The 11,834-nt window shown below is 51.5% G+C and overlaps 2 protein-coding genes across 2 annotated transcripts; both read left to right on the top strand.

Annotated features, from left to right (window-relative positions):
- Positions 1-902: 902 nt before the first annotated feature.
- On the top strand, positions 903-2,105 carry COL26b_007545 (uncharacterized protein; the record flags this gene model as incomplete). Its single annotated transcript, XM_053180332.1, has 3 exons — positions 903-1,332; positions 1,395-1,780; positions 1,842-2,105. 3 exons carry the CDS (start codon positions 903-905, stop codon positions 2,103-2,105), a joined length of 1,080 nt encoding a protein of 359 aa, XP_053035781.1.
- Positions 2,106-4,073: 1,968 nt separating this feature from the next.
- COL26b_007544 (uncharacterized protein) lies at positions 4,074-7,230 on the top strand (the record flags this gene model as incomplete). The annotated part of the gene is made up of 5 exons (XM_053180331.1): positions 4,074-4,082; positions 4,139-4,380; positions 4,432-5,771; positions 5,832-6,227; positions 6,278-7,230. 5 exons carry the CDS (start codon positions 4,074-4,076, stop codon positions 7,228-7,230), a joined length of 2,940 nt encoding a protein of 979 aa, XP_053035780.1.
- Between the last annotated feature and the right edge of the window lie 4,604 nt (positions 7,231-11,834).

Genomic DNA, 11,834 nt, shown 5'->3' with positions numbered 1-11,834 from the left:
TATTCAACTACTCCCAAACCAATATCCGCCAGGACGGCTACTGGAATCCCGGAAGGCGAGTGAGGCTACACAAAGTCCGTGTCAACACCGCCTCCGCCTATCTCCATGGTTCCTCATCCATGACGCATAGTCAGCTTACCTCGTTCGACGTACAGAAATGTCTCCAACCCTTCACCGTTCATTTCTAATCGCACATCACTGCTCCGGATGCGAGCGGACCAAAGGGTGGACTTGTGCCAGTTCTTCCGTCCACACAACAGCTGGGCAGAGGCACAACAGCTTGGAAATCCCGCCGGCAAAGCCCGTGTAAGCTGACATAATGTTCGTCTCATCTCAGAATTCGCATGCCGAACGCAGCATTAGAAGCATCGTACAGCCAGAATGGGCCCTAAAAGTGGAGTCGTCGTCCTTGGAAGTGCAACAAGATCAGACTTTTGAGCCGCAGGCGGGCTGACGCCCAAGTCGGTTTGTGCCGCGTCCACATGAGGCACCGGCTTGGCGGAGTCGGGAATCTCACCATGCCCCCACGGCCAACTTTCGCTCATGTCCAGTGGTAGGCACACCATAGTGATGGCGTATGGGAGGCGCAGACTGTTCCGTATGCAGCCTTGATCCTGTCTTACTGATCATGAACATTCGATGTAGTTGCCTAAGGTGGCAATGGTGAAACGCGCCTTCTAAGGCTGCTTGTGTGTTTGGCTATGTTTTGGGATGGCATTCTCGGGTATCTGGAAACTGCAGCATCTATCCGAGGGCTCTTCAACTCCACGTGGATCTGTATATCTAGCAAGCCCTGCTCTTAGTCGAGATCCAATTCAGAAGATACCGACAGGCCAGACAGCAATTCATCTCGAGCAAACCCTTTCTCTTCTTTACCAAGTTCTTTATCATCTGCTTTCATCATGCACCTCCTTGGTAGCATCCAGAGCCCCATCACCAGGTCCACCCTGGATGAGTCCAAGCTCCCCCGTGCCCCTCAGGCTGGGTTGGAAGTGACCGAAGAGATGACCGAGACTTCCAAGAAAATCTTGTCCATCATCTTTGAGTACGCCCTCAACAAGTTTGATGACACGATGGACCGACTCACCGCCGGTGTTCCCAAGTTTGTCAGAGTCATTGAGCAGTTTGTTGCGGCTGGCAAGCAAGTAGACATGTGTCTCCCAGCGTTTCCCTTCAAGTCGGCAAACAAGGTCTACAAGGTCCTCGGTAATCTTCCCGATAAAGCCGAAGAGCTGGCTCTTGATCGCTTGAACACTATGTGCATCCGCATTGGTGAAATCTACGCCCCAGGAGCTAAGCTGACTATCATCTCTGACGGCCTCGTCTACAATGGTCAGTGAACTCTATCAATAATCTTCGCCGTCAGCTTTTAAACTGATATGATTTGATGACAGATTTGCTAAGCATTCCGGATCGCGATACGTGGGCTTACGGCGAAGCTCTGCGGGCCATGGCGGCCGAAAAGGGGTTCACCTACATCGGCTTCTCCAGGCTTCGGGACCTGATGAACTTCCCAATGCCCGACAGGCTCGAGGAGATCCGCTACGTTGCCAACGCCACCAACTTCCGCCGCTATCTCCTGAACAAGTACGGCAAGGACGACCTCGACATCGACCAAGAAATCGCAAAGAACCCCGACACGCTGATGACCTATCGCGGGTATTGCCGATTCTTGGAATCTGACCTGCAGCATGTGTTCCCCACCGGCAAGGGCCGAACCAGTAACGGCTACAAGCGGGACGTGAAGTTCCTGGCCAAGCAAATGCTGATCCGAGGATATGTAAGCACACTTCTTTATCTCCTGCAGAAAGTGGCTGGACTGGGCCATTGACCCATCATAGGCTTTCGCTGGCGCGGTCAAGGATGCTTTCCCCAATTACCTGCGTCTCTCCATCCACCAGTCCACCGGTGAGCACAAGGTCTCCATGAGCTTGCTCAACACCAAGACGGGGTTCACGACCCCGTGGCATTGCAGTGTTGCATTGATGGCGGATGGCGAGTGGACGAGTGCTCCAATGGGCGACTTCAAGAAGGACGAGAACATGGAGATTGTTTATGAGGATGGCCGTCCAAGTTACTTCAAGGAGAAGGCGCAAGTAGTTTGATCCTTCGGTAAACACTCCTGAATAGCGCCGAGATCGTTACTATGGTATGATAGAAGGGGAAGATACCGGCTTCACTGTCTGTTTGAAAGATTGCTTATTATTAGACAGCTTCACAGCTCTATTACAAGGACCAATAGAATTGCAAGATCCAGCAGTTTCTTATTCCAAGTTTCCCGGTGTTCCTCCCCTGTTGCTTGCTAGTAATACTAGGTATGCGTCGTCAACGTGGCTTCATTCCTATGTGCCTTGATCGTTGTTGTTCTCTTTGATTTTGATGACTGATTTTTACCACAAGTAGTTCATAATTCGTAACTCTCCTAATGGAGTCGTAACTTTCGAATCCACACCACGTACCTACAACGTTGCACAAAGTCCTCGGAGATGTCTTCTTGATCTAGCCCCCCGAGTCCGAAAACAGACGCGTCTACGCTAGGAAGGCATATTGGCCACAGGATCGGCCTTCCGCCGTTTGTATTAACGCATTCCGGTCTAGAGCTAGCCGTGATCCACCACAGAACGGTACTAGGGGAACCCATTGCCGATACCCCGATTCCGAACCGATCATTTTACCCCTACTACCTACTTTTCGGGTTTGCAGAGAAGCATCGCAAGTGGACAACAGGCCCCGCCGCCGTCGAATTTTGCCCTCTCTGATGTCGGGATATCGTGGGAAATTACCTACTTTTTCATTCTGCAAGAGGTTTATGCCCTTTTCACACAGTTGATGCGAGTCCGAGATTCCACCTCGAAGCTCACGTTGCATCAGATAAGTCTTCAGGCATCCATCTCCATGTCAGCCGCGCACCCGATCGACGTGACAAAGTCCCCCAGGCTGGGACTTGGCATGCCCAACACAGGCGGGGTGCGATGAGCTCGGACTTTTCAAGGATGAACGGAGGAAGGAGATGGTCTAGACTATCGAAAGACGTTGTTGGGGTTCCTCGAAGGGGAAAAGGCGGCTGAAGACTGTAGCTGAAATCTGAGAAAATCTTTGGCGATCCCCTCGAAATCGGAGCTGCGTCCGGAAACACCGAGCTTCCACATTGGTTAGATTTCAGCCTCTGTGGGGGAGTTCTCTCTAGCTCGCTGAGGAAACCTGATTTTTCCTCGCCCTCGAGCATTTTCCCCGATAAGTGGGCAGCATTTCTTTTTGTTCCTTTGAAGTTGACCCGCCTTGAGGAATTAGCTGGTGTCTTGGCTCGGCATTGCGCGAGACATCACACACCGACTGGCTGCAACTGGCAAGACCCCTGAATCGGCTGTCCTTAGTCAGAAAGTCAATCCTCCAGCAGAGGACTGTCATTGGCCAAGGCCCCGATATCATGTCCGAGAGAATGCTTATGTAAGGTTCGATATGACGCCAAGCGGGAGGGAGCCAATGGGTGGCTCGGTTTACCATGTGGATCTCCGTCGGCGGGTCCAGACCCACACCTTACGCGAGCCTACTATCGAAACGGGGCTAGCGTATCCCCTGTCATCATCTCGACTCTTTTCCTTTTTCCGCCTGCCAAACGTCCACCCGCCTGTCATCGCGCATCAATCACTTCAGGTCGTCCGAACGTATCCAGTAGCGATCAGACGTGGACGCCTATTGTCCTCCCGCCCTCCTCGGTGCTAGCCGACATCAGTGACCGTAGCGAACGGCCCACGCCATTCGGATTGTGGGTTTTGACACGCCTCGAGGCCGACAAAGGCGGCCGCAACCTGCAACGGCCAGCCACCGTCAATGATCCAATTCGACCACCCTCCACGCTAACAGCTGCAAGGACGCGGGGGTCCTCTGCCGATTTTAACGAGGCGAATGCGCCCGCCAAATTTCCGTTCGTCTGACAGCATCCGTTAGCATCTACCGGGCCGCGACGTTGACGACATCGACATCAGCGGACATATCAATCCGACTGCGCCGCCGCGTTGGTACCTGCTGGGCAGACTCTTCCACGAGAGACATGTTGTGGGAGCACCGCCGCGATGAACGTTGTAAGACACCCGGATGCACGATCCCCCCGGCCCGGCTTCCGACTGACCGAAAACAGCCCTCCGTCGATGGCTCATCCGGTGATGGCCGAGTGGGATCCGCCCGGGACAACTCCACGGGCGGAACCCTCAGCAAACTCCAGATTGACGGCTCTGACTCGTCATCGTTGATGTCGCTTGTCAGCACTCTCGTGCCCGTTCTCATCTACGCTGTCGTCTGTTTCCTCGTCTTCTGGATTCTGCGACGCAGAAGTCATCGCGTCTACTCCCCGCGGACCATTCTAAGGAGTCTCTTCTCGCAGTACGAACCCTTTTTCGCTCTATGTTGACATCACAACTGACATGTTCGTAGTGAACAAAGCATACCCCTGCCCAAGGGTTGGTTGGACTGGGTCAAACCCTTCTGGAGGGAACCCGACACCGCCATCCTGAATCGATCAACGCTGGATGCGTTCCTGTTCCTGCGCTACCTCAAGGTTCTCGCTTTGATATGCTTCGTTGGCTGCTGCATCACATGGCCAACGTTGATGTCCATTCATGCCAGCGGAGGTGGTGGTCTCACGCAGCTGGATCGCATCACAATCGGTAACATCAAAAACTCGCACATATTCTTCGCACATGCTATCATCGCATGGATCTTCTTCGGTCAGTTGCAAGACGCTACTAAGTGCGATCGTATCCTAACACCTGCACCAGGATTTATTCTATTTACCATCTATCGCGAGTGCATATACTACATCAACCTCCGTCATGCCTATCTATTATCACCATACTATTCCAAAAGGCTGTCATCCAGGACAGTCTTGTTCAGCTGCGTGCCCCCGAAGTACATGGACGCTGCTCGCCTTCGAAAAGTCTTTGGCGACACTGTCAAGAATGTCTGGATTCCTCGAGATACCAGCGACCTGGAGAGACTTGTCAAGGAGCGGGACGAAACGGCTGCACGGTTGGAAAAGGCAGAGATCCGCCTGATCAAGATGGCGAACCAGCGTCGCAACAAACAACTGAAAGCTGCAGGGGTCACAGCTCCTGAGACCGTGTCAAGTCCGACTTCGAGTTCCCGATCGGAAGAATCTGCCGATGCCGAGAAGGGCTACCCGTACCACGAGAATACTGTCTTGCCAGATGTGAATGGCTCAGTTGCGGCACAATGGATCGGCGCTGACGAGCGTCCCTACCACCGACCGTTGGCAAACTTCTTCCGTCGCGTCGATACCATTAAGTGGACTCGGAACCGCATCAAGGCTTTGACGAAGCAGATCAACAAGCTTCGTCGCGGGTTCCTCAAAGGCGAAGGTCGACGACTGCCTGCCGCCTTCGTCGAGTTCTCTTCCCAAGCTGACGCCGAACGTGCCTGCCAGACTCTCGCACATAATCGACCACTGCACATGTCACCACGTCATATCGGCATGAAGCCCGACGAGATTGTTTGGAGCTCACTGAGGATGCAGTGGTTCGAGCGCATCGTTCGAGGGTTCCTGATGCGAACAGCCATCGCTACCGCTATCATATTCTGGTCCGTTCCTTCAGCGTTCGTCGGTGTGATCTCGAATATCAAGTTCCTCGCCGAAACTTTCCCGTTTTTATCATGGATTGTACAATTGCCCGATGCAGTCACCGGCATCATCAGCGGTCTCCTGCCTGCCTTGGCGCTGTCTTTCCTCATGGCGATTGTCCCATGGATCCTGAGAGGTGAGCCCACCCCATTCAACTGCCTCGTATCTGCCTTCTTGCTAATCAATTTTCGTACAGGATGCGCTAGACTCGCTGGAGTTCCATCTCTATCACTGATCGAGCTCTTCGTTCAACATGCCTACTTCGCCTTTCAAGTCGTGCAGGTGTTCCTCGTCACGACGCTTACATCGGCGGCTTCGGCTGCATTCACTCAAGTTCTCAAGGATCCCCTCTCAGCCAAGGACCTTCTTGCCGAGAACCTACCAAAAGCCTCCAACTTTTACATCTCATACATCCTCATCCAATGCTTGGCGGTGGGAGCTGCCTCTCTCGTCAGGGCTTTTGACGTTGTCCGCCATCATCTTCTTGCCAAAAGCTTCGACAACCCTCGTGGTCTCTTCAGGATATGGCACAGAGATCGCCCAATCCACTGGGGAGCAGTTTTCCCCGTCTTCACGAATATGGGTGTCATTGGTAAGCTGACCATTCCATGACTTGCGCTGGAGTATGCTAACCTCTCGTAGCTATCAGTTATTCCTGTATCGCACCCGTCGTCCTGGGCTTTGCGACTGCTGGATTTTCCTGCATTTACCTTGTTTACAAGTACAACCTAATGTACGTCAGCAATGCGTCCATTGACACGCGAGGCTTGGTCTACCCTCGCGCGCTCATGCACTTGCTGGTTGGCCTGTATCTGGCCACGATATGCCTCGTCGGTCTGTTTGTTTTGCGCGAGGCATATATACCCATGGTACTCATGGTCGCCTTCCTCGTCTTCACCGCGCTAGTGCACATCTCCCTCCGCGAGGCCGTATCGCCATTGCTGTATAACATTCCGCGGGCGCTGGCACTTGAGATGGAAGAGCTCGACGGTGGACCTATGACCCAGTACCCTCAAGACGACTTCCTCACGGATGCGGACATCAACATGTCGTACCCGGACTTCCTGGACCCCATCGACGAAAGCGAAGGACCTGCACATGAAACCCACGGTACCCGTGGTGTAGAAGGCGCCAGCGGACTGATGGTGTCCGTCACTGACTGGTCCAGCGGCCAGATTCTCAAAAAGGCTCAAGAAGCCGCCAATAATTGGGGCCTAGCGCGTCCTCTTGGATATCTTACCTACTGGATCGCACCAGACCCGTCCATAAAGCCCAACTTCCTCCTCCATTGGTTACATCCTGGTGTGTTCGACGACTTTGCGACCCTTCGTCGTCTGATTCCCAATGATCTCCCAGACCCAACAGCGACTTATCCTCCGGACTACGCTCGCCGTGCATACTGGCCACCGGAAATGGCGTCTCCGCCTCCGGTGTTGTGGATCCCACGGGACCCAGCGGGAGTCAGCCGGCAAGAAGTGGAGCATTGCCGGAAGGTTGTGGGGTGCTCGGACGAGGGTGCCGACCTCAATGATAAGTGTAGGATAGAAGTCGATTTGCAGAAGGCTCCTTTTTGGGTGCCGCGAGTGTTATACTAGGTTTTGTCGTACAGCGAGGCGCTTGGAGTACTGAGGGATAATACCTATAAAGATGCTGTATGTTTACTACCGCCAACCTTCTGAAATCAAGGTCATGCACCACACTACGTGTTGTCACTTTCGACGCAAACTGAAGGCGCGGCGTTTATAATCCCGGCTGCCGGTCAGCTGACCGCTCTCGGGTAACGCAGTGCCCCTGTCAGTGACGTATGGAATGCGGCTCAACTTGTGAGCACATTGGTGCTCAAACGCGTCCAAGGGGCTAAACCCCCATCATCAACATGAATGCCACGTTGCCGTTTGCCTAAATGTATGGGTCCCCAGGATTCTGTGCCGCCCGAACCATACAAAAATAAACTCTAAGGGGCGGCCACGTCTGATTGGACTCCCTTCAGACGCAGGTCCAAGGAGATGCTTGACACCCTGCAAGGCCAGTCATTACCAGCCACCATCATCTACTGAGAATTATGTTTGAATGAAGGTTGATTTCGTTTGAATTTTTTGAATGTTCCACGAGATAGTGCGGTGCTTAACGGGTGACGCAGGCGAGACAAACGTTCGATACGAACTCAATACCACTCATGACCACGTCCAGCTCTGCTCAGGCAAGCTCTTCAGCATTTCCATAAGAGGCCCATTCTTTTGCCATCGTTCATTCGTTCATAAACTAGGTGGCGTGATGCTTCTACGTGTATTCCTTGCATCTCTGACCGATGGCGGCTACGGGCTCCTGGTTCTTCACCCAAATCCAGTTAACGCCTGTTCGAATCAAAGTTGGACAGGTCAGTGCAACCAGGTCTCGTGCAGTTGCCTCCGGGGTATGGTGTCTCACTAATTCCTTTTTCCGCAAATTTCATTCGTATTCGAGTTCCTTCTTACGAAAATTGTATGCTATTTCGAGCACCGTCATAGCCGAGTAGCCTCCGATTCCGGCCTTCCAGCTTGCAGCATCACAGTGAAGTGATGATCAAGGGTCATATTTCTTTACTCCAACAACGCACTCCGGTATTGAGCTCTGATTTAGTACGAGACGCGCTATTTCTGCCTGTATCGCACTCGACGAAGATTTCCAGGTCAAGGTTGGGCTCGTGAACGCAGACGCATGGAAGCGAATGCTCCATGTCCGTATCTGTGTATTTACAGATGAGAGGAAAGCATGTGAAAGAACTCTCAGCGACAGGACCATCAAAATAGGAAAGGCTTCCTGGTTGGAATGACCTGAGAGATCATCACCAGGATCATTGGCCGCCTTGATTTCGGGCTTAAACTGTCTCATGTTGATGCCTCTCAGATATCTCAACGGCAATCCCTACTTGGGCTGGATATCCTCACCCCCAAGATGGTCACAGCGTAACTTGGCAAGAAGCAGATGTGACAGCTGACACCAAGACATCAGTCCTGGATAAATATGTTCATCCACTGTTAGGGATCTATTTTGCCAGCCGTCACAATGCCAACGACTCCTCCGCCGCTGCACAAGTAAGAATAATGAATCTGAATTTTGAGTTTCGCTTACCGAATGAGTCTCCATTCTTATGACGAAACTTATGCGGCTGTCCGAAACTCAGAAGCGGCTTGATCTTTGCTATTCGGAGTGGCGGGAGTCCTTTAAAAGTAGGTGCCTCGCCCCTCTGGCATTCCGACTCCTACGTTCCTCATCACATCCGCATTCCAGCTGACTTTCTCCCTCTGAGCAATTCCATGCTTAGGAAAAGATCATTCTCCAGGGCGAAAAAAAAGCAAGCGTATTTCGAACCAGCGAAACCCGCAACATTGTCAATCATCGGTGCGAAGGCTCATCATGGTGAGACTGTTCTTCAATCCCTTGGCGCGCACTCTGAGGATTTCACCCCGCGATCTAACGCCGTTCTCCCTTTCATTTAGGGTGTCTCTCGCAAAAAGTACAAGTGGATTTGGACTTGTGTGCGTCAAAGTTCCTGTCTGACTCTGAGTCAAACGACTCAAGCCTCGTTCACTCCAAAATTTCATAGACCATGACCGCAAGGGGATCTAACACATTCCAGTGCTACTGCGGCCAGGGGGGCCTTTCTGTGGTGGCCGATCCTTGCCCCATGTGCCATTATCCTCGATGTTCCCGCTGCCGGGTAGAAAAGATGCTCGTTCGTTTCGGTCTGGGCCATCATCACCATACGTCCCCAAGAGGAAATGCATAGATCTGGATCGATCTAGACATGATCATGACGGCACTCAATTGGGAAAGCACGCGAGAAGACGACTAACGAGGATTTGGGAACATGTGCACTCAACGCCACGACTTGTTGTCTCAAACTTTATCAATAAACCGTCTTTTGCCTCTCTGTTTGTATTCTTGCAAATTTTCTACGCATGAGCAGTAGGACGTGCTGTGTCTGGAAATCTTCGTGTACCATCTACCAAAGATCTTTCTGGATGCCTCTCTGGAGTCACCCGTTCCTGCAAAGCCCTACAGAAGATGAGGGCAACATATGCCAGTTGTACTTCAATAGTGCCACAAAAGCCTCCCTCCTTTTAGGAAATCTATCGCCTTCACTTCAAAACACAAATCTCAACAATCAATCCTCCGCCAGACCGAGTATTTCCCAACGTGTCGATATTTGCCGCTATCAATCTGAATCAACCTCCCGAGGAGTCTTACCTGTTGAAGCCCGTTGCGCCTTTCGGGCATTATCACCGTATCGTCCCCCCCCCCCCCCTTGTGTATATTCGGTCTTCTTGAGCGCTTCTCATATTCAAAAGGTGCCGTTCACCAAAGACCAGAAAATTTTCGCATATTGCAGATCATTCATACCCATGAACAAAGCCCGGGCGTTTCACAGCTGGCCCTTCCCCTTTCGTATTTTCATCATATTGGATGAGTATTATCGCGAAGAAAACTGGCAGCCCTAATTTTCTAACTCGAGAACCCCTGTGGATCGAGAGAAGATGTACTCTTCAAGATGTAGTGTGGCAGAGGAAACAATGCAGGCATGTTTGCATGCATCCTGTACCCCGTATGCATGTGATTCAAGCAACCCCCTGGGTTTCCATTGGCTTGAGGCCCTTGACAGTTGTTGCAAAGTGAATCCAATCCTGTTCCTGATTGATCAAATCGTTCTATTGAGTGGGGTACCGCCATGCTTTTAGATTCCGAGATATGACGTCCGATCTTCAAAATACATTTTTTTGCTACTAAGAAGACAACGCTAATGCAAGTCATGAAGTCGATGCTAAGCTACAAATAAGTGAACTCATATTCTCCCGCGGTCATATACCAGAATCTCCTCTGCGCATGCCCTCCTTTAATAGATTCAAACCCTGTCATACCTGCCATTCTATGTGGGTTTCTGACGTTCTATAAATTCCTGCTGTTATGAGACGGATATCGAAGCCAGTCCTTGAGCTCGGTTTATTCCGCTTGACCCTATCCACCCTACAACGAGCGCATCGGGGGTACTTGCAATTGACACAAGGGTCTAAAGCTACGGGTATCCCACCGTGGCCACAGTAGCACTGTTGAGTACGTAAGTGGGTGGTCAATCATCATTATAGCAGATCGGCTTTGACTTACACATGTCCACACAAAGCCGAATTTCGGCCTAGCAGGCTGCGGAAAACATCTTAGTTATAACCATTATTGACGAAGAACTGGTTGTGGTGTCTGGGGTCCTAGGCATGACATACCATATTGCGAAGATTTTCTCTCGCCCTTGTGGGAAAGCTAGCCTTCTTCGATGACAAATTGTTCTACCCTACCTGGCACCAAGACACAGTCTCAGCATTAGGGCTTCGGTAGTTCCGTTTTTTTGTTCGTATTTGGAGCTATTGTGAGACGTTTAGCTATGTCGACTGCAGCAAAAAGGGGCAGCAGCGAACTTGCGGAGGGTATCTAAGACTCGCGCAATGTTGAGAGAGGGGGGCAATTGACCGAAGGGGACTCAAAATGTGCGCCGTTATGTCTCGGATGGAACCCAAGAGCTTCCGTGGCTTGTTGAATCGCGTTGGGAAACAATATTCTTCGGTGCGTGACAGAAATGACCTGGTTCTTGCGAGCGCTTTGTGTGTGCCGGGATGAATGAGTGAAATGTCCACTGCGTACTCGAGCAACTTCGATGGACGGAAGATGAAATCGGAAGGGAGACGAACAAGTACCGCAGGTCGCACCAGCATTATGATCACATGATCCAAAGAAGGGGCTGTGTTGGGTCACCTCCTTTGGCAAAAGAGACCTTCACTCGGTCTTTGGGGGTGCCGGTAGTCCACTGTCTCAGACACGGGACAGTGCATTCATTTGTAGCGTTCCATTGGAGCGACTTGGGAAGGTCATTAGCGATGGTGCGGTCTGGCATGGGAACTTGGGTTTGTGGACGATGTCGATTTCTACCACGTGCAAAGTTGGCATCAATCTGGAATCGGGTTCTTAGATGCATCCAGCTGATAATAAACTAGCTGTGCTTCTCAGAAGATATGCTAAAGCGCAGTTATTTCAAAGATATTTCAGCAACGGAAGCCGTTGAACGTCTCCTGAGATTATGGCTGCAAGAAGTTATATGCATGCAAGTGTGTCATCTTGTCACCTGCGCATGCCTACACTGCAGGATACTTGTACCTTTGACATCACTCACCGT

This window comes from Colletotrichum chrysophilum (assembly GCF_026319265.1).
Source record: "Colletotrichum chrysophilum strain AFK26 chromosome Unknown scaffold_61, whole genome shotgun sequence".
Lineage (NCBI taxonomy): Eukaryota > Fungi > Ascomycota > Sordariomycetes > Glomerellales > Glomerellaceae > Colletotrichum > Colletotrichum chrysophilum.
This window is presented reverse-complemented; position numbering and strand designations above follow the sequence as displayed.